The 24,015-nt window shown below is 38.2% G+C and overlaps 1 protein-coding gene and 1 long non-coding RNA gene across 5 annotated transcripts in view; one reads left to right on the forward strand and one right to left on the reverse strand.

Annotated features, from left to right (window-relative positions):
* The window catches only part of RNF13 (ring finger protein 13), a 127,077-nt gene continuing 103,062 nt past the window's right edge, over nucleotides 1-24,015 (reverse strand). For all 4 annotated transcript variants that reach the window (XM_015473046.2, NM_001076142.1, XM_059885801.1 and 1 more), the window contains 2 exon segments: nucleotides 1,613-1,693; nucleotides 1-1,370 (listed from right to left, as the gene is read on the reverse strand). In XM_015473046.2, the coding sequence (XP_015328532.1) occupies nucleotides 1,009-1,370; nucleotides 1,613-1,693 (443 nt within the window). In that variant the 3' untranslated portion in view covers nucleotides 1-1,008.
* The window catches only part of LOC132345841 (uncharacterized), a 34,508-nt gene continuing 12,185 nt past the window's right edge, over nucleotides 1,693-24,015 (forward strand). Inside the window, exon 1 of the long non-coding RNA XR_009495425.1 lies at nucleotides 1,693-23,201. This is a non-coding gene — a long non-coding RNA (uncharacterized lncRNA). The remainder of the gene's footprint in view (nucleotides 23,202-24,015) is intronic.

The following is a 24,015-nucleotide window of genomic DNA, read 5'->3' on the forward strand; positions in this document are numbered from 1 at the left end:
CAAAGTGGAAAACGTGTTTATTAACATTCAAACTCCCTTCATACAAGGCCATATAAAAATTCTTAGCATTTTGATTATATATATATAAGCCTATATTTTCTACATAGTTAACAATGTGTAATTTAGCTTTTCATAATACATTGTTTAAATACATCATTAGTTCTGTTAAACATAAGCAACATTTTCAAATCCAATACTTGAACAGTTTCCTCTGTACACAGTTTAGCAGGGCTAATAAGCATAGGATGCTCTTTATTAAGAGGTATATAATCTGAGTATTAACAATTACTGAAGTTTGGTATTTTTATACAGCATTTTGTTTATGTTTTGATCACCACACAGAATCCTTAAGGATACTGAAATTCAGTAAGTAAAGTCAGAGACATTACTTCAGCTGATAAATGAAGTTCATACATGACACTATAGTATTAAAAGCCTTAAAAATAAAAACATTTTGCAAACTGCCCTAGTACTGACTGTTCCTATCAGGGTAAGACTACTTGGCAATAGAAAGGAAAAAGCTTTGATTTTCTCTGTGGTGCTGATAGTCGCCTCTTGCTAATTATGGCAATTTGGACAAATACCAGAACAAGCATATTCCAGCTCAACAACTCTAGGTAACTTTATGGAGATGGGAGTTGGCTCAGCTCATGCTCGGTGGCCACAGCACTGACCCTGTGTGTAAAAACATGAAACGTGTGCATACTGTGATCTAGGTCTTAATTGCAAGCTATACTGAGGAATCTCTTGATGTTTGGCTATGTTTCATTCCAAAAGAGTCGATTTGATGCTTGAGTTACAGCACCAGTCTATTATTAGTGAAATGAAGTACACTCCTGCAGATAAATACCAGATCAAAACAACCTGTTTCAGTAATCTCGATTAACCTGTAGAATAAAAAATAAATTATCTCTACAGAAATCTCTGAAGGGAGCAAAAAAAAAAAAAAATCAAACTATATGCCTAAATAAACATTTTAAAAGGAAATAACCCAATATCCTCTGAAGGTCAAACAGTATTTGCTATGTTGTAATCCCGTTCACCATTAGGCTGCAGTTGGACCACAACACTGTGTTCATTGATTTCGTTTTCTGCATCACTGCTGTCGGTATCATTGTCATCTTCCTCATAGTCTGAAGATTCTGTCATGTTCTGATGTGAGCGGGATTCCGACAAAGCCCCAAATGACTGAGTGCTGGCAGAAGCCAAAGGTCTGAGTAAAGGGGTGTGTTCTGACACTTCATTTTCTTCTTGACTACTATCTGTGTCAGAGTCTGAATCGCCTTGAGAAGGAACAACTTTTTGCTTGCAGACTGGACAGGTTTTTTTGGTCTTAGTTAGCCAAGGATCTACACACTTGCAGTGATAAGCTGTTGAAGCAAAATACACATCTTTTAGATAGTACACTTCTATTGAGAACATAATCTCCTGCCATGGTTATTCATGTTCTGATCAGTATGCATCATATACGGACAAGACAAAAGTTTGTAAATTTTTATAAATCTTCATCCTTTAATGAGAGCTTATGATGTGCTAATAACTATTTTCTGTCTAATACTGAACCTAAGTATAAATTATGTAGAAATTCAAAGCAGTATGTAATTATTCATACCATGGGAACAGGGAAGGATTCTGAGTTTGTCTCCATCTTCATATTCATCCAAACAAATGGCACATACATCATATTCATCTCCTATGATAGAAATAGTAAAATCAATTAAAAGATCCCTTTTTAATTCCTTACTGTTGAACTTAACGACCTTTATTTTAAAAAAAGACAAAGTCATTGCCTATCTCACACACAGGGCAGCCACATCAGGAAGCATGTCAGGATAAAGCCATTGTCTGGATAGATAGGTGGGAAGAATATAACGCATACTGAAAAGAATAACAGTTCCAATTGAAAGAATCCCTTTAACATCTGTAGTCATTTAAGCACATTCAGAAGTCCTGCTGCTGCTAAGTCACTTCAGTCGTGTCCGACTCTGTGCGACCTCATAGACGGAAGCCCACCAGGCTCCCCCATCCCTGGGATTCTCCAGGTAAGAACACTGGAGTGGGTTGCCATTTCCTTCTCCAATGCATGAAAGTGAAAGTGAAGTCCCTCAGTCGTGTCCAACTCTTAGCGACCCCATGGACTGCAGCCTACCAGGCTCCTCTGTCCATGGGATTTTCCAGGCAAGAGTTCTGGAGTGGGGTGCCACTACCTTCTCCAAGGAGAAGTCTAAATAGAAAGTTTTAATGAAAATTTTTGTTCAGTATCTTGAATGTGGTTACTGTAGTATCACTTATCAAATACATTCTGTAACAAATACAGGGTTCTATTATAACCTGTTTTGAGATTTAGTGAGACTGATTTTACCTATCTCAAACTATTAAAATACTAAAGGACTCCAACATATCTATAATTATCTGTAATTACACAGATCCATTTACCTGGACTTTAAGGATAGTTCCAATATATTAAGGAATTCAATCATGCTGATTACTCATACAAATCAAACTTTCGGTCTTATGACTTTGTGAAAATGCCCATTAAAAACAGGTTCAGTTAATATAACTGAACAGGACTGAACCAGTCCGAAGCTGTACCACAGCTCTAAGCCTCATTTTACTAAGGTAGAAAGGTTATCCTGCATTATCCAAGTGGGCTTAATGTACACAAGGGTCCCTAAAAGTGTGAGGAGGAGGTTTTTCTAGTCAGGGGGAGATGTGACTATGTCAGAGAGAGAGAATATTACTGGCTTTGAAGACAGGAGGGGAGGAGGATCATAAACTAAAGAACATGGTGGCCTCTAGAAGCTGGAAAAGCCAAATAAATAGATTCCCCTACTAGAGCCGTCAGAAAAGAGTGTTTGATTTTAGCTCAGTGAGGCCTGTCAGACTTCAAACCTACTAAACTAAAATAATAATTTGTACTGTTTTAAGCCATTAAGTTTGCGGCTTTAAATCTGTCACCACAGCAATAAGAAATGTGTAAGTAGTATTAGGGTTAGCCTGCAAGTGAAAGTTGCTCAGTAATGTCCAACTCTTTGCAACCCCATGGACTATACAGAATAGAATTCTCCAAGCCAGAATACCGGAGCGGGTAGCCTTTCCCTTACCCAGCGGATCTTCCCGACCCAGGATTTCCTGCATTGAAGGTGGATTCTTCACCAGCTGAGCTTATCGGGGTTACACTAGACATACGGAATCGATGCTTTCAAGTGTTTCAAGTGATGGATTTATGTTGATCACCCATATTTTCTAGGCACAGTACTTAGTTTGATGATAACTGGTCAACGTTGAAAGGTGTAATTTGTGATCACTGACCAGAAGGGAGCCTAGTGTTCTGTAGAGAATTAATCCCCCTGGTGTGTGTGATGAAATGGTAAATCACATCCTGACTTTTATTTATTACCTACCTAACCAACCATGTGCAAGATGCCATCTTTATGTTTCAGTATTCTCAAAGGCAAAAAAAAATACTAACATACTATGATTTTGGATTGTTGTGGTTTAAAAGAGAATGCAAATAGAGTGTCTGGCACAAACAGTACTTCTTAGCCAGCCTCCACCTGATAAAACTGACCTGGTAGGCATACTGGCTTAGGAAGGCTGTGGCTAGGAATCTGCTCTCTGATATCCCCATGTGATTCTGTTAGTAGCAAAGAGCTAGTGGCAATGGTCAATGAACCTTTTGGCTCTACTTGGGGTAATTATGTAATTTAAGTATTCAGCAGCCCTTGAGCTGTGAGTGTATATGACTTCTGGTTTTATTTGAAAGCTAGGTTTGGTAGACACTTAATAAAAGTGTTCCCCCAACCCCTCTCCAGTCAAAACGTGATTAAATGTGGTATGGTGAGAAACCTAAAAAACAGACAAAGTTATATATCAATAAAAAAGCAAAAAGGAAAACAATCAAATTTCTGTCCCATTTTAAAAGACACAAAATTAAAAATGGTAGAAAATGTATTATATGACAACTTAGAAATCCAGCCAGTGGATTCATATTCAAGATAATGGCCCAACATCAAACAATTATTAAGTGGTTTTATATTTAAAGATAAAGGCATTTATATATTTTTGAAAGTAATTTTCAACCTTAGCAGATTTTAAAAATTAACCAATTTGTCCAATGATTCCGGTAGCATGAGATAAAGGGGCTATAAAAAGTGCTAACAGCTGTTAGTTTTGTTATTGTCAGCACCATGCTAGAAAGTTCCATTGCTTATAAACCAGTGGTTCTCAACCAGGGGATAATTTTGTTCCCTTGCCCCTAGGGATATCCGGTGATATCTGGAGACATCTTTGGTATTCACAATTGGGAGTTGGTACTGTTGTCATCTAGTAGATCAGGGAGGCTATTAAATAGCTTATAATGCTGTAGTGAAAGTGAGTGTTAGTCGCCCAGTCATGTCCTATTCTTTGCGACCATATGGACTACAGTCCACCAGGCTCCTCTGTCCATGGGATCCTCCAGGCAAGAATACTGGAGTTAGGTTGCCATTTCCTGCTCCAGGGGATCTTCCCGATCCAGGGATTGAACCTGGGTCTCCTGCACTGCAGGCAAGATTTTTTACTGTCTGAGCCACCAGGCAAGCCCATAACGCTCTAGACAGTCCCTCAAAGAATTTTCCCATGTAAAATGCCAATAGAGAGAAGGCTGAGAGAACCTGATATAAACACCCCTCCAGGCTTTCTCAAAGACTGCTAATTCACTAATGGATAGATGTTCAGAGGCTGCAGGAGGGGTGAGATTCATGTCTGTTATGTGCGACCATATGGAAACACTTCTATCTGGATATATTATTGTTATTTAAATGTTTCAGAAAAGTTTCAAGAAGACAGTTAAAATCTCATCAATTTTATAATACGTTATAATACGTAAGTGGACAAAACTTTGATTTTCCCCTCTAAACCTGTTTCTCCCTAGTTTTTCCCCAAACCTTGGATCATCAGATACAGCAAAGGCACTGACCTATTAGAACAGAAAACACACAAGACTTAAGGCAGCCACTGCAGTAGCATACACTGATTATCGGGCCTGGGCATGTCCTTGATGCCTCTTTCCCTTAGAGCTTAGATTCAACATCACCACGTCCTATACTCTTTTTTCTGTAAAACATCTTCAGTTGGTCTCTCTGATTCCTCAATTACACTAATCAATTAGCCTTGATTACTAGAAGAGCCTCTTCTTTTCCTGTCCTATATGGTTTTTCTCCATAGCAGCAAAAGTGATATTTTAAAAACAGTCCCCCATCTCACTTAGAATAAAATCTGAGCGCTTTGTCATGGCCTTCATATAGCTGAATATGATCTAATGTACAGATTGGTCATCTCACATCACTCTATCCCCATTCAGTCACACTTCAGTCACACTGGCCTTCTTTCAGTCTTGAACAAAGATAACTTAAAAATGAACTAGTTGTCAATAAAATGAAAAGACAACTACTGAATGGGAGAAAATACTTGGAAATGATTTGATTTATACGGGGTTGATATCCAAAGTATATAAACAGCTCACATCAAAACAAAGTAAGACCTAAACAGATATTTTTCCAAAAAAGACATACAGATACCAACATCACTAAACATCAGAGACGTTCAAATGAAAACCACAATAAGATATCACTTCACACCTTTTAGAATGGCTATCATCAAAAAGACCAAAATTACTGGCAAGGATGGGGAGAAAAGGGAACCCTTGTACACTGCTGGTGTGAATGTAAGCTGGTACAGCCACTGTGGAAGACAGTATAGAGATTCCTCAAACAAAACAGACCTACCATATGATCCAGAAGTGTTCCACTCCTGTGTATACATCCGAAGAAAGCAACATTAATTCAAAAAGACAGCACACCCCATGTTCACAGCAGCAGCATTTACAATAGCCAAGATAAGCAACTGGTGCATCAACAGATCGATGGATAAAGATGTAGTATATATATTCCATTATGTGTGTGTGTATATCTATACAGTGTGTATATATTCCATAGTGTACATATATACACAATGAGATACCACTCAGTTATAAAAAAGAATGAAATTTTGCCATTTGCAACAACACGGGTGGACCTGGAAGATATGCTTAGGAACTACGTCAGAGAAAGACAAATACCGTGTGATATACTTGTATATGGAATCTAAAAAATAAACTAATAAATGTAACAAAAAAGAAACAGAGTCATGGATACACAGAACAAACTAACGGTTATCAGTGGGGAGAGGGAAGGGGAGGAGTGAAAGGGGTATTAAGAGGTACAAACTACTAGGTATAAAATAAATAAGCTACAAGAATGTTCTGTATAGCACAGAGGATATAGCCAGTATTTTAAAATAACTATAAATGGAGTATAACCTTTAAAAAGTGAGTCCTATATTGTACACCTGACAGTTATATGATACTATAAATATACCTCAGTCAAAAAATAAGTTTATTTGAAAAAAAATAAGTTTATTTGAAATAATATAGTCACATACAAAAATTGATGCAAACCTTAACTGTTCAATTTTATAACAAACTAGTCCACCTTAAGTCAGCTAGAATAGGTTTCCTCAAAGAGAATGAATGTTCAGGGCTTAACACATACCATTTTCATGAGAAAAGAATATATATTTTAAATAATATGTCCAGGGAAGATAAAGCATTGAATCCATGAGCTTCAAATCAAAACTTACTGATCTTACAAAGAAAATGCCTTGCCACTCATTCCCTGCTTTGCCAGTAAAGAAAACAATGGCAGCTCTTTCTAGCAAATTTAAATAAATAAATCTTATCTTTTGTTTTCCCCTCCTCCATACCTGTTCCTAAGAAATGTGAACATAAGAAAAACTGGATAAAATATTTCATAAGCCAGATTTCCTTAAGAATTATTCCTGATTATATTTAAACCCTGAGCAAAGGAACAAATATTTACTTTTAAGGTTGGATTAAAGACAGTTAGGGCTTCCCAGTTAGTTCAGCTGGTAAAGAATCCACCTACAGTGCAGGACACCCCAGTTCAATCCCCAGGTTGGGAAGATCCCCTGGAGAAGGGACAGGCTACCCACTCCAGTATTCTTGGCTGGAGAATTCCATGGACAGAGGAGTCTGGCAGGCTACAGTCCATGGGGTTGCCGAGAGTCAGACATGACTGAGCAATTTCACTTCAAAGGCAGTTAAACAGAGTAATAAAAAATAAGGATGTCTTCATAAATATAAGAAAAAATTTAAAAAGTTAAATACTGCCCCACTGTTTTGTGATCTGCTATAAAATATAACACTGCATTTTGTCAATCTCTGAAAAGCTTCATCCTTCTAAACATGATTAGGAAACTTCAGTGATTAAGCTATAAAGGGAAAATATTGGTAACTTAAAACTTCAAATATAAAACCCACTTTTTCATCCTTTACATCTCAGGGATTTGCCTCCTTCACACACTAATGGGGTAGGGAGACAGCTCCCATGGCGACTGCCTTAAATGCTTAGTTGAAAGACTATTAAGGGAAAACAAGGATTTTTCATTTGTTATGAAACATGGTATGTGGTAACCAGTCTTTATGGTTACAGAAAATGCATCAATTGATGCAGGAAACTCAGGAAACCACAATGTCAACTGAAGAGGTATTTTTGAGGACAATAGTGAATAATGAAATTTATAAGGAAGTTGGCTGCTTCAAAATCAAGACAATAACTAATAAAAGGCTATTATTATTTTGTATGTACTGGTGATGGTTTAGTCACTAAGTCATGTTCAACTCTTGGCAACCCCATGGACTGTAGCCTGCCAGGCTCCTCTGTCCTTGGGATTTTCCAGGCAAGAATACTGCAGTGGGTTGCCATGTCCCCTCCAGGGAATCTTCCCCACCCAGGAACTGAACCTGGGTTTACTGCATTGCAGGTGGATTCCTTACCAACCGAGCTACCAGGGAAGCCTTTACATGTGCTGCTGCTGCTGCTGCTGCTAAGTCGCGTCAGTCGTGTCCGACTCTGTGCGACCCCATGGACTGCAGCCTACCAGACTCCTCCATCCATGGGATTTCCCAGGCAAGAGTACTGGAGTGGGGTGCCATTGCCTTCTCCGTTACATGTGCTAGAAATAGCTAAATCAATATTTTAAACATTTAAATGTTACTCAGCATAAACATTTCTGAACAAGCGACAAAGATGAAGGACACCAAGACAGGAAGATTTAAGATGATCTTGTCCCCACAATACTGTAAATGAATGAGAGTGCTGACTAACCTTTACAGACGTTTTACCTGTCCACAGCCTCAAGTTGCTAATTTCTGTGGGTTTGATTACAAGTGTCTATGAAACACTTCCAAATGCCAAATTCTTTTTTTGTTTGTTGGCAAATATTTCCTATATTTCCTAAATGTTACAGATTCCTCTAACATAAACATGAACAGTGCTTTTCAGTCACTCAGTCATGTCTGACTCTTTGCAACCCCATGGACTACAGCACGCCAGGCTTTCCTGTCCATCACCAACTCTCAGAGCTTGCTCAAACGCATGTCCATCAATACAGTGATGCCATCCAACCTTCTCATCCTTTGTAGTCCCCTTCTCCTCCTGCCTTCAATCTTTCCCAACGTCGTAATCTTTTTCAATGAGTGAGTTCTTCCCATCAGGTGGCCAAATTATTGGAGCTTCAGTATCAGTCCTTCCAATGAATAGTTGGGACTGATTTCCGTTAAGATTGACTGGTTTGATCTCCTTGCAGTCCAAGGAACTCTCAAGAGTCTTCTCCAACACCACAGTTCAAAAGCATCAATTCTCCGGCGCTCAACTTTATAATCCAACTCTCACCTCCATACATGACCACTGGAAAAACCATAGCTGTGACTTGATGGACCTCTGTTGGCAAAGTAATGTCTCTGCTTTTTAATATGCTGTCTAGGTTGGTCATAACTTTCCTTCCAAGCAGCAAGCATCTTTTAATTTCATGGCTGCAGTCACCATCTGCAGTGATTTTGGAGCCCAAGAAAGTAAAGTCTGTCACTGTTTTCATTGTTTCCCCATTTATTTGCCATGAAGTGATGGGACTGAATGCCATGATCTTAGTTTTCTGAATGTTGAGTTTTAAACCAGGTTTTCACTCTCCTCTTTTACTTTCATCAAGAGGCTCTTTAGTTCTTTGCTTTCTGCCGTAAGGGTGGTATCATCAGCATATCTGAGGTTATTGATATTTCTCCCAGCAATCCTGATTCCAGCTTGTGCTTCATCCAGCCTGGCATTTCACATGATGTACTCTGAATATAAGCAGGGTGACAATATACAGCCTTGACGTACTCCTTTCCCAATTTGGAACCAGTCCATTGTTCTATGTCCGGTTCTATCTGTTGCTTCTTGACCTGCATACAGATTTCTCAGGAGGCAGGTCAGGAGGTCTGGTATTCCCATCTCTTTCAGAATTTTCCACAGTTTGTTGTGATTCACATAGTCAAAGGCTTTGGCATAGTCAGTAAACCAGAAGTAGAGGTTTTTCTGGGACTCTCTTGCTTTTTCTATGATCTAACGGATGTTGGCAATTTGATCTCTGGTTCCTCTGCCTTTTCTAAATCCAGTTTGAATATCTGGAAGTTCATGGTTCACGTACTGTTGAAGCCTGGCTTGGAGAATGTTGAGCATTACTTTACTAGTGTGTGAGATGAGTGCAATTGTGTGGTAGTTTGAGCATTCTTTGGCACTGCCTTTCTTTGGGATTGGAATGAAAACTGACCTTTTCCAGTCCTGTGGCCACTGCTGAGTTTTCCAAATTTGCTGGCATATTGAGTGCAGCTCTTTCACAGCATCATCTATGTGGATCTGAAACAGCTCAGCTGGAATTCCTTCACCTCCACTAGCTTTGTTGATAGTGATACTTCCTACGGCTCACTTGACTTCACATTCCAGAACGTCTGGCTCTAGGTGAGTGATCATAGCATCATGGTTATCTGGGCCATGAAGATCTTTTTTGTATAGTTCTTCTGTGAATTCTTACCACCTGAATGTTTCTACTATATTCTAAACCTGTAACAGTTCTTTTAGGACTTCAAGGTTTGGTACTATGACTTACTAGAGTGATGAACCCACATAAGTATTCTAACTTCCTTTCATGTTTCAAATATAGTTGCATCACAACTATGAAAAACTGCAGTAATTAGGGTTTTTTTTCTAACATCCATGTATGCTTTGTCAAAACCATTAGAGTACAGTAATATGCAGAACAAATATAACTCTTTTTACTTTAGATGTTAAATGTCTTGATGACCAAAATATTCTAAAACAAAAATACAACTGGCTCAAACTTACGTTTACTGGGAAGGAAATGCAAGAGTCATATTTATAAAGTTATATACTGTTAAGCTGCTTCAAGATTTTGGCAATTTTATTTTTTCCATCATAAATGTTTAATGACTGAAGACAGATGACACTAATATTTTACTTATGATTATTATTTAAGGGGTTGTTGTGTTTTCATAGTAATTGCTGCCATTTGCTGAGCTGTCGCTATGTGCCAGGCACTGTTACAAGCATTTGTCACATCCTGATTTAAATCCCTCCACCCATCTTATGAAGTAGGTTTTTAGTCACATTTACACATAAAGGGATTGTGGAGAGGTAACTTGTACTAGGTCACACAGCCAATAAATGGATGATCTAGAATTTCAGCCCAGGTCTGTCAGACTCCAAAGTCCATGCATGGTCTGACATTATGCTGTATTGTCTTGTAGCACATGTGCTTTGAGTTTCACATTTAAATAATCCCCTTTGATTCACAGTGTAAAAGGAGTTAAGAAATAATCTTAAGCAGCCACTTGCTAGAAATTAAAATGTTTCCAATTCATAAACCAGAGAATTTTTTTCAGATTGCAATACATGGAGAGGGAATAAAGATTTTTGGTCTTGTCTTCCATGGTTTCATATTATTACAAATCTTTCAAGGATGCTACAAAATAGTAGCCATATTCTACAATTTTAATCAAGGGTCAAACACAACAAGCAAACAATCAAATGACTCTGTTGAAGGAAAGAGTATTTTGTGGGCAAGTTCTTTTGGGGGAAATGTATTAGTGAATTACTTCATTAATTAATTAGTAAGAATAAAAATCATTGTCTTAGAGACCATAAAGCTTTCCAGGTGGTGCAGTGGTAAAGAATCCACCTGTTGACGCAAGAGACATGGATTTGATCCCTGGATCACAAAGATCCCCTGGAGCAGAAAATGGCAACCCACTCCAGTATTCTTTCCTGGAAAATTACAAGGACTGAGGAGCCTGGCGGGCTACAGTCTATTGGATTGCAAAGATTTGGACACGACTGGCTGACTGAGCACACATATCCACAGACCATAAACAAATCCATACAAGAAACTTAAATCCAGGCGTAGGCACTAGTATTAGCTTTGACCAAACTCCACTTTGTGTAATTATTTTTCCCCCAAACCTAACTTTTCCCTATATTTTAAATAGCCATTCTGTATTAGTGTTTATTGGTTCTAACTTGATTACATTATGCAGATTAACTATAGTTGCACCCAAGATATTTCGAAACAGGCGCATACAGATTTACAGATTTGCCATTATCCTAAAGTGAAAATTCAAAGTTAAAAGAGATTTTAGAATGGTAAATATTGTGCCAGACTTTGTAGTACTTAAAAAGCACTTCTTTGTATTAAGTACTAAAGGTTTCTTTTTTTTTTTTTCATTACTACTTTTAAGGCGACTAGGAAATCAAGATGGACAACACCCTTCCAGTCAAGTTCAGCAAACTCAAATACTTCAGTGTTCTAATCCAATAATTATTTTTCTTTTCCTTCAGTTCAGTTCAGTCGCTCAGTCGTGTCCGACTCTTTGCAAGCCCATGAACTGCAGCAAGCCAGGCCTCCCTGTCCATCACCAACTCCCAGGGTTTACCCATACTCATGTCCATTGAATCGGGGATGCCATCTAACCATCTCATCCTCTGTTGTTCCCTTCTCCTCCTGCCCTCAATCTTTCCCAACATCAGGGTCTTTTCAAATGAGTCAGCTCTTCGCATCAGGTGGCCAAAATATTGGGAGTTTCAGCTTCAACATCAGTCCTTCCAATGAACACCCAGGACTGATCTCCTTTAGGATGGACTGGTTGGATCTCCCTGCAGTCCAAGGGACTCAAGAGTCTTCTCCAACACCACAGTTCAAAAGCATCAATTCTCTGGAGCTCAGCTTTCTTTATGGTCTAACTCTCACATCCATCCATGACCACTGGAAAAATCATAGCCTTGACTAGATGGACCTTTGTTGGCAAAGTAATGTCTCTGCTTTTTAATATGCTGTCTAAGTTGGTCATAACTTTCCTTCCAAGGAGTAAGCATCTTTTAATTTCATGGCTGCAATCACCATCTGCAGTGATTTTGGAGCCCCCCCAAAAATAGTCAGCCACTGTTCCCACTCTTTACCCATCTATTTGCCATGAAGTGATGGGACCAGATGCCATGATCTTAGTTTTCTGAATGTTGAGTTTTAAGCCAACTTTTTCACTCTCCTCAAGGAATTAAATGAAAAATTTGAGCAGCCTCAGGTATATCTGAAGCTTAAAGTGGAGGAAGCAACAGGACACATTATTTTTGCTTAAAGCAGAATTCCTTCTAGATGACTTCTGCCTGCTGACCAGATTGAGCTACTTTTTATTACAACTCTCAGTGTAGTAAAAATGACTACAAAAAAATCATACATAAAATTTCCTCCTAAAAAGGATGTACAAGTTTGGTAAGAAAACACTGAGATCCCAAAAGAAATGTGAACAAAGGACAAGACAGGTTATAAAGGCAGAAATATAAACAGGTAATCTACTTTGTTAATGGAGAATATGATAAAATGAGTATGCTGGTAGACTTGAACTATTAGGAAATTAGTTTTTTCTCAAAAATATTCTGTCTCTTTGACATAGTGAATTGAGTTGGTGAGGGTAAATACAGCTAGGGGTTGGGGAAAGATTAGAGAAAGGGAAGAGGTGGATTAAAGCTAGAAGGCAATTTATTTCATTTTGAAGTGGTAGTGATTGAAAAGGAAAGACAGGCTTGGGTAGTATTTATAATTGTAATGTTGTAGTCAAAAGCCTGCTACTTACCTAGCTATGCACACTCAGGTAATTTACTTGACACTTCTGAGTCTCATTTTCTTTTTCTATTAAATTGTCATGACAATACTTTTCTAATTGTGCTGCTCTGAGAACTAAATGAGATCAATTATGCAAGGTGCATAGTTTGCTTTTATACTATATAATAGGTATATTATGTAAGATTAAAATAGAAAATTATCAATATTTTAATTGGGTGTAGTGTCCATCCCAATCCAATTTAATACTGCTTAATTCATTTGGTATAAACAACACTGACTTGTTCAGTGAGAAGTTAGTTAATAGACTGAAGGTATGGTTGTCTATAGCAATCACATCTACAGACAAATGATAAGGTCAACAGTGCCATGCTATAAATCAACCTGACCAACTCTCTCAATCCCCTTCAGTCTGTCTCAAGACTACAGTGCAGACCTTGGGCCTAAAATAATAAAACAGTTCATTTTCAAGTAACTCAGGAAAACAGTGATCGCTGAGGAGCCACAGCCATTACAGTAGCTTCTACCTGACTTGGAACCTCATTATTTTATTGCTTTGTGGCCATTATAAAAAGTATTCGAGGAATTGAGGATATTCCCTTTTCAGATTTGTTTTTAAGAGTAAATTCAGAGCATTTTCCTTTAAAATAGTTCAACAAGGAAAACATACCTACCAGCATTGGTTGGACTGAACTCTGGTTGTAGATTCTTAACTTAGGAGACAGACTATGTCTTTTCCTCACCCTAGTGTTTAATACTGTGCCCAGTAGACAGTAGGCTCCCAAAACACATACTCAGAGTAATATATGCCACAGAGCCTTTGTTCATGTCCTGAGGGATGGTTAACAAGCACCTATCTCTCGCCTAGACCTGGCACATGGGCTCTCCCGCTCCACTGCTCACCTCTAGTCTGTTCCCCAATCACCAGTGTGAGGGTTCCTTTTCCACAGTAATCTTAGCATGGCGTTCTTCTGCTCAAAACCCATCCAGGTTTTACCACAATAAAATCACAAGTCCTTCACTATGGTGTGACCTAGCTCCCCATGCATCTCTCTGATCTCATCTCTAACCACTCACGCTCTAAGCCACTGTATATAGTCTAGTCACATGTTCTTTTTACTCTTCCTTGATTATATCAAACACACTGTTGCCTCAAGGCCCCTGAACTTGCTGTTCCTTCTCTGCCTCCACTGTTCTCCCCTCTCTCTTGCCCCCTCTGTTTATTCTCTCCCTTCATTTGGATCTCTTGCAGGGTGTCCTTCTCAGAGAGGTCTTCCCTGTCTTATCTAAAATAGCATCCTGCCCCATGCCCTGTCGCTCATTTGTTTTTCTTTATTGCACATCTTGCCATGTGACTTTACTGCTTTAACTTGTCTTTTTGCCCCCACAAAGTTCCACAGAGGCATGAGGGTTTTTTTTTTTTCCATTTTATTTACTGCTGTTTCACTCCCACCCAGAACAGTGCCTAGCACACAGTAAAATCACTCAGTAAGTATCTGCTGGAAGAATGTACAAGTAACTACATAAGCTATTCCCAGAAAATCCTGATTTCTACCTGAAACTCTTATCAGAGGACCTAATCAGATAGATCTAAGCACAAAAAGCTAATAATGTAGGTAAATTCTGTATAGAGCCTGGCTGATAGAGTTAAAGTGACCTGTCTTCCTACTTCCATGCTGAATATTCCCGCCAACTCTCAAGACAACAGAAGACAATATGCAACAAAGCACATAAGGAATACTCTGCTTGCCCAGTGGCAACACTCAACACCGTGTCTGCTGATAGACAAAAGACATCCCCGAAAAGAGGAGTTCACTGTACCAAGAGACACTAGAGAAGAGTGCTTAGAGAGGCACTAAGGGTCCAGTCTTACAGGTAAACTGAATTCAAAAAAACGAAGGAGGAAAAGACAGGACTGGGAAAGGAACAGTTGAAGAAATAAACATGGAAACATGGCAAGATCAAAGTTATGCAAAGCCAGAAATAAAAAGCAGTGGGAAGTAAAGGTGGAAGAGTTTGGTGGAGTCAAATTCTGAAAGTTTTTAACACCGAGATGAAGCCTTGATCTTGGCATCTCTTAGGCAGTAGAGGCCAACTGAAATCTTTCAAGCAGAGGAATAATTGATGTATGAAACAGCATCTTAAAAATTCTTCATAAGGGTGCTGAAGGGACCTGCGCCTGGGATGTACAGGTCAGCCTAGAAATGGTTAAACTGACCTAATGTTTAGTCCTTTCAAAAATCAAGCAATAAACTGATGTTGGCTTGCATGATAAAGTGACCAAAAGAAAGAAATTATCAGATCCCAATAATCATTTTGGAAGAACAACTAACTCATTGCATTAGGAGCCTAGATATGGGTAATAAAAAAGAAAGGGTAAATTGAAGATAACACATGTAATCTTGCATGATGGCTATTTTCATTTAACAGAAATTCAACAACTTTTAAGTGTTTTATTTGACATTATTAAGATACAACATATAAAAGGAACAAGACAGGGGCTGGGAGAAAATTAACTGCATACAAGCAGGTAATTTTTTTTTAATATAAGAATTGGTAAATTAATTCTAAATGTTAAGGAAGTGGTTAATATTCTGTGACTATGTTTTGTCCTAAAATAATGAAACTACTACTAAAGACTAACTATAGCCTGAACAGTATGTGTGTAGCTTATTTAGACTACAGTGTGTCAAAATGTATTGATAATATCTCTGCAAAGACAGAGTATCTACTCTTCCTTGACCACACACTTTATTGTAATATAAGACATACAATACGGGTTTGCTCTGATCTCTGAAAGTAGAGTGACAACAAGAGAAGTCACTGCAGTGAGAAGCCTGTGCACCGCAGAAAGAGTAGCCCCCACTTGTTGCAACTAGAGAAAGCCTGAACACAGCAATGAAGACTCAGAGCAGCCATAAATAAATAAGAAATTTTAAAAATGATTCTCAGAATAAACTATAGAGGTTCTCTTATTGTATATAGTTACAGACAGTAAGCTGCTATCTCTAACACCAAGCACAGTCGCTGGTCAAACAAATGTTGACTAAATGCAAAAGGAAAAATAGTTCTGAGCATACTGAACTTGACTGTATATCCAGGCACAGATGTCTGTTAGTTAACTGGATATATGGAACTAGTGCTCAAGAGAAAGGTGGGATATACAAGTATGGAAGTCACCAGGAAATAGCTCACCAGAAACAGGCAAGGGCTAAGAAGATCATCACCTGATATAAAGCCCATAGATCAAATGTGTGCTATTTTTTAAGCAAGCAGTGAACCAGAGAATAAACGGCAGCAAAGGAGAGTCCCACTTTACAGAAGAAGAGGACTCAAAATACTGACGACTGACTACAACAGTGTTCCTGATCCCGACCCCACCTACACCCACCCAGCACTGAAAAACATGGCATAGAAGAGAAGTTACTGGTGGCAGGGAGTTGCATATGTCAATTTTAGGGAAGCAGAAAAATGTTGAGACTTTCTGAGCCATAACCTTTTTTTTTTTTTTTTTTTGAGGGCAGAGACTGTAAACTAACTTTATAAAATAATTAATTGCTTCTTTCAGAGCATAGCCACCAAGAAACTAATAAACATTTGTTAAATTACTAAAATGCGTCTTTGAGGATGATCAGCCTATGAAAATTTGCTAATACCATTTTGGGGAAAACATCTTTAAATAAAAAGTCAAACTACAGATCATGGATAATAAGCCAAGTGAGGCAATATATAGGTGAAAGCGTTTCCCATAACAGAGTACTGAAAAAAAAAAACTCAAGAGTCTAACTGTAAGAAATAATCTAGTAGGACACAAAGGAGACACTGCTATATAGCAACTCCAGATTTCTTTTTCTTCAGAAGTTAAGGCATCCTGAGTATCTAAGCTGGCCTATGAAACTGTATAGACTTTATGGCTAGCATGATACTAGACTTGCTTAGTTTGGGTCTATAATAATTTGTATTTGAAAAGACAAGGTTTTACGTTACTTCTCAAATCTTAGTGAGTTACTTTCAGCAAGTATTACCAGAGAGGGAGGTTAAGGGCTCAAAGCCACAGAGCTAATCACTAAGAATCAGGTCTTTTGGTTCCATATCCTGTATTCTTTCCACTGTAACATTTTGCTGATTTTGCTGATCTTCTAAAAGTTAACTGCTAACTTCCTCACTGCTATGGGGTTCATAAGAACAACTTACTGATACATTACTTATAAACCCCTACCCCTCCAACTAATAAAGTTTATCTGTGGTAGAAGGAAGGCTAGGAACCAGCTATAGGAAAGGAAAGGACTTGTGATTTCAGTGGCATTTTAGAGCTGTCTATAATTCCTAAAATGGAATGATTCCTGCAGCAAGAAAATGATGAACATTCCTCACTGACTTATATCGGCTTTCCTTTTAAACATAAGAGCTAGTGACAGCTAGTTACTTTCTCTACTTTTTTTAAATTAGAAAAGTTTCAAACATACACAAGAGTATAATGGTATACCATTATACCAGGCTTCCAGGTGGCACAGTGGTAAAGAATCTGCCTGCCAATGCAAAAGATGCAGGTTTGATCCCTGGGTTGGGGAAGATGCCCTGGAGAAAAAAATGGCAACCCCACTCCCATATTCTTGCCTGGAAAATCCCATGGACAGAGGAGCCTAGCAGGCTATAGTCCATGGGGTCACAGAGTCGGACACGACAAATACCATTATACCACCTCATGCACCATCACTGAGTTTCAGCCTCTCTTCTTGCTAGATCTACCTTCCTCTGCTTTTTTTCCTGAAGTATTTAAAACAAATTCTGAGATATATCATTTTACCAACACAAACTTTAGTATATATGCAGAGTACATCATGAGAAACACTGGGCTGGAAGAAGCACAAGCTGGAATCAAGATTGCCGGGAGAAATATCAATAACCTCAGATATGCAGATGACACCACCCTTATGGCAGAAAGTGAAGAGGAACTCAAAAGCCTCTTGAAGGTGAAAGAGGAGAGTAAAAAGGTTGGCTTAAAACTCAACGTTCAGAAAACGAAGATCATGGCATCCGGTCCCATCACTTCATGGGAAATAGATGGGGAAACAGTGGAAACAGTGTCAGACTTTATTTTTTTGGGCTCCAAAATCACTGCAGATGGTGACTGCAGCCATGAAATGACGCTTACTCCTTGGAAGGAAAGTTATGACCAACCTAGTTAACATATTGAAAACAGAGACATTACTTTGCCAACAAAGGTCCGTCTAGTCAAGGCTCTGGTTTTTCCAGTGGTCATGTATGGATGTTAGAGTTGGACTGTGAAGAAAGCTGAGCGCCGAAGAATTGATGCTTTTGAACTGTGGTGTTGGAGAAGACTCTTGAGAGTCCCTTGGACTGCAAGGAGATCTAACCAGTCAATCCTAAAGGAAATCAGTCCTGAATATTCATTGGAAGGACTGATGCTGAAGTTGAAGCTCCAGTACTATGGCCACCTGATGTGAAGAATTAACTCATTTGAGAAGACCCTGATGCTGGGAAAGATTGAAGGCAAAAGGAGAAGGGGACGACAGAGGATGAGATGGTTGGATGGCATCACCAACTCGATGGACGTGAGTCTGAGCAAGCTCTGGGAGTTGGTGGACAGGGAAGCCTGGCGTGCTGCAGTCAGTCCATGGGGTCACAAAGAGTTGGACATGACTAAGCGACTGAACTGATAAAAAACAATGAAGTTCTGATATATCCTACACCATGAATAATCCTTGAAAACATAAGATGAGCCAGACACAAAAGGACAAATACTGTATGATTCCATGTATATGAAATATTTAGAACAGGCAAATCCACAGTGACAGAAAGTAGATTAGAGGTTACCAGAGACTGTTGGGAGGTAGGAATAGGAAGTAGTTGTTCAAGAGGTACAGAGTTTCTAGAGTGATTAGAAAATTTTAGAAATAGATAGTGGTGACGGCTGCAAAAATACTGTGAATATAATTAAAACCACTGAACTGTACCCTTAAAGATGGTTAAAATGACATGTTTTATTTTATATACATACTTACCAGAATAACAAGATCTGTTAAAAAAAAAGAATCTGGACACAGATGTTATACCATTCCCCAAAATAACTCAAAATAGAGCACAAACCTAAACAGAAAAGGCAAAACTGTAAAATTTGTGGAAGATTACATAGAAAATCTAGCCCACCTTGAATCTGATAGTGAGTTTTTAGGTACAACACCAAAAGAATGAACTATGAAAGAAAAAACCAACAGGAGAGACTTCATCAAGGTTAAAACTTCTTCTTTGAGGAAGACACTGTTAGAGTGAAGAGACAAGTCACACCCTGGGCAAAAATGTTTGCAAAATACATATCTGATAAAGGCTTGTTATATGAAATGTACAAAGAACTCTTAAAACCCAAATAAGAAAACAACCTGTCTTGGTCAATTTGGGCTGCCGTAACAAACCATAGACTGGGGGCTGTAAACAACATTTACTTCGCATCGTTCTGAAGGCTAGGAAATCCAAGATTAAGGGGCTCGCCAGTTTCATTCTGGTGATCACCCTCTTTCTGATTTGCATATGGCTGCCCTCTTGCTGTATCCTCAGATGAAAGAGATATCATTTCTCCTGTGTCTCTTCATGACCTAATCACTTCCCAAAGGGCCCACCTATAGCATCACACTGGGTATTGTGACTTTAACCTGAATTGTGGAGGGACACAAACATTCAGTCAGGTATAAAACCCAATTAAAAAATGACTAAAAGATCTCATCAAAGAAGATAGACAGATAGCAAGTACAAATAAGCATATTAAAGCTGCTCAACAATTTTTGTATGAGATACCACTACACATCTATTAGAATAGCTACAATACTGTTGGGATCCTTTAATGGACCAGAACCTGGTGGTCTGGAGTCGACGATAAGAAAGTGAAATAGAGAAAGAGGCTGATATTCCCTGGTTTACACAGAGAACCAATTAAGCCCTTGACACAGGGCTTGCATTGCTCTCGAAGGCACCCCCTCTCGAGGGGGTGAAGGCATAGGGCGCCTTCTCAAGAGGGTCTTAGAAGCCCGGGCAGGAGAGTGAGCAGGACAGGTTTCTACGCTCAGAGAATTAGCCGGGGAGAGAGAGAAAGAAAGAAAGAAAGACACGGGGACCCAAGCACTGATGGAGCAAAGGTGCTTTAATGATCTTTCTGTGAGTATATATAGGCTGTGGTGCAAGAAGTTTCTTACGACAATGATAAAGATGAGAAAACCAAACATACAGCAACCGTTACCAAGGGAACAAGGGATTAATAATGGTCACAAGGTCAGGAGACAATCCATATCTCAAGAAAGGGGATCGAGACTAAGCAGTTTTGTCTTAAAGAGAATGTTTACTAAAGGAGATTCAAGCCTGTCTCACACAATGACCTCAGTTCCTGGGAGCAGCGTGCTGCTCCACTTGAAAAGAAACAAAGGAGTTGTGAGAAACAGCACGTAGGAATCCTCCTGTTAAACACTCCCCGACAGTTCCCCCTTATTTATTTAAAATTTGTAAAAAGAGTTCTGACCATTAGAGTTTGTTTACTTTTAATAATCTTTGCATGAAGGCAATGGTAGATGACAAATATAATTGTCAAGACAATCACCAAAATTACAGTTCCAGACCTGATGCTGTAAGTAATGCTTTGAAACCATCCGCATGGGTCTAGCCCAGATAATTGATCAGCTAGTTGTTCAGCTAAAGTTTTCAAATTAGTGGAAGAGGACAGATTTTTAGAAAAGGTTTCAAAAATTTCTTTTTGTAATAATTGTACATTCAGAGAGGCATTATCATGTATGTTTTGTAAATGAAATTTGATTTGTTCCCAGTTGTAGGCACTATTATTGAAATGAACAGGAGTAACACAAAATTGAGTAGAATTCCAATCACATTTTAGCATCACGTTTTTGTACTTCTATTAATTGATCTCCAACCCATTTGATGACTGTTTTTAGTTCCTGTATTTCATGTTGAATATTCTCATCTATCTGAAACTGAGTGGCCCACATAGTATGAGCATCTTTAGTCCAATTTTGGATAAAATTATGTGTTTGAATTGAGGTTTATAAAGTAATGCCAGTGATGGCAGCAGTGGTGCAAATAGCTATTAATCCCAAAATGCCAAAAATCAGTCATCCAATGAACCGTTTAGATCGCCGGAGCAATTTAGTAAGTAACTCGGGAAGCAAGTCCAGCCATGGGACCTTCTTCCCAGGACCGCTGGAGATTTATTGGTAACCACAGATTATAATGAGATCAAAGAATCAAAAGAGAGTCATTTCTCAAGGAAGTAGAGGAGTTAAGACAAGTATATAATTTACAATTTATGCAAGTTACAGAACGTAAAGTCTTACTGAATTGTAAATTTCCTATAGCTATAACAAAAGGAAGTGGAACACAAGTTTGTATGAAATATGATTGATTATAACAAATAGTTTCTATGACCACGATTGGTCCCTGTGAAATGTCCAGTCCAAGTCCTAAGTTCTTCGGTGTTCACAGCAAGTTTCCAGATTCCCATTGTTTAGGCCCAATCTGTTTATCAAGGACGATTCGAGGACGAGGGGGGGCCATTCCACCGTCAAGCCACCCAAGAAGTCCTCTGTCATGGTAATGCTCCATTGCAGTATTAGTAACCTTCCATGCTACTTGGGTAACATAATCACACACAGTGTTGTTAATATCATCTGAGCAGTTAGATAACCACATACCATGGGGTCCCCAGTGACAACTCTATGATTATCCATAAACATTAATTTTCCTGATTTGGCCTGACATTTGTCCCAATGAAAAGGAATATATTTAAAGTTCTTATTAGTAAATCCTTTGCATAGTGTTCTTTGATCTTTCCTTAACTCTTTCCCTAAAGTTTCAGTAGTATAAACATGGTTCATGGACAAAGAAAGGGCAGTAAATAATCCAAGCAGCGTCCGAAAGTCCTCTTTGGAGGCAGGATGAAAGCCCATGTTTGTCAACTAACATTAATATATAATTTTGCTGGGCCCATGCATAAAGGAAGGATTTCACAGCCTAGAGAAATATTAATTAGTTTTCCTTCTTTCTCAGGATGAGAGGGCCCCTCCAAGTTCCAAGGAGGGGGCATATGTGTTGAGTCATTAGTGGATACAATTGGTCCTATATCTGTCCATTTTATAACCTACAATAAAAAAGGGGGGTTAGGTATATAAGCCCAATAAGTGTGATCAATCAAGTCAGCCTGAGCGGGGGAAGCAAAAGCAAGCAAAGCAAGCATAGTGAAAAAATAAAAAAATATTTTCAGGATTTTGAGGCATTCCCTGTTGAGAAATCAGATTTTCAGCTTGATTAGTAAGGATTTTTATCTGTCCTCAAGTAGGGAGATTATAAGGTCGATGACGTCGAGTGCGGTGTTTTTTGGAAATTTTTAAAGCTGCCATGGCTTGTACTGGAATTTCTTCCTCCTGGAGTTTTTGTTGTTTCATCTCTAGTTTGAATGTTGGGGGCCCTCTTAGATTGAATATTCCAAAGAGGAAGCCATGTGAGTTCATTGGATCCATCTGGAGAAACAGAAGCATACCCTTTTCCCTGTAAGATTAGTTTCTTAGATTTCCACTGATTAGTTAACCTGTCTTGACACCAAATGGGCAAAGGAAGAGAGAGATCTTTCAATGTCTCTAAATGTTTTTCTGCTTTTGTCAAAATATCTCCTTGCAGTAAGTTTTTAAAAATTTAAAACATAAAGCTATATTAACAATAGTTATAGAAAGAAAGGAAAGCGGTAACGATGAAAACATTCCTAGGAAATATTTCAGTCCAAAAAAAATCATCTAGAGATCTGTTTGGGGACTGGTATTTAGCTGTGGTTTTGAATTAATGGGTTGATTTCCTCCTCATTCAGTACATACATTTTTCCTGATATAAAAAGAAATGGGATCTGACTATGTTTTAAGTGGTTTGTGTTATTTGGGGCAAAGGATTAGGAGCAAACACTCAAACATTTTTTCCAAAGTGAAATTACTGAAAAGCTGATGCAGAACAAATTGACAAATAAAATGCTGCTCACATCCAAATACCTGACCTTGTCCCTGGAAAGGAAACACAGCCTGGCAGCTGTTGAATCTCTCTGTTCAATGTGTTAAGGAAGATGATTATACTTTCAAGACAGACCTGAAAAGAAGGTGAATATTTTGCACTTTTGATACTCTTAGAAACAAATAACTTAATTGGCAAATGGTGTCTTTTTATGTTGTTTTTGTTTTGTATTGTGAAACAGGCACTGAAGTTGATGTTATTTTGTTTTAAGAATCTTACAGAATGGAAACAGAAAAAAGCTATATTAACAATAGTTATAGGCTTAAAGAATATACTGCATTAGAATCTAGTAAAGTTTGCTCTGGATTAGGAAGATCAAAGTGTTCCTGTGTATTTCCCCTTATTTAATTTTTATTTGTAGTTTTAGTGTGTAATGTGTTCGTTTAATTATGTCTTGTGTTTGTGGATTATAGGAATGTTTGTAATCTGTTTAATACAGGATGCATGTAAAAATTGTTTGAATTATTTAGAAATATAGGCAGGGCCACTGTCTGTTTTTATAGAATTAGGTGTTCTCATTATTGTAAAGTAAGCTATCAGATCAGTTATAACATGTTGTGTAGTTTTAGCTTAGAGAGGTGTGGCCCATATAAAAGAAGAATTTGTATTGATCGAGACATGTAAGAAGGAACAGGAACAAAGTTCAGAGCAATGAGTTACATCCATTTGTCATAAAATTCTCCTTCATTTGTCATAAACCTTTTTTATACTTTTGTGTTCATCATTTTATTTGCCATTTCGTATATCTTTTTATTAAAAATATGTATTTTACTTTAGCAAATATGAAGTGTCTTGTATATTAGCATTTTATAGATTGGTGAATATATATCATATTATATATTTATTATATATATAAATATATGTAACCATATTTATATACATTATACATTATATATTTAT

Source organism: Bos taurus, chromosome 1, assembly GCF_002263795.3.
Source record: "Bos taurus isolate L1 Dominette 01449 registration number 42190680 breed Hereford chromosome 1, ARS-UCD2.0, whole genome shotgun sequence".
NCBI lineage: Eukaryota > Metazoa > Chordata > Mammalia > Artiodactyla > Bovidae > Bos > Bos taurus.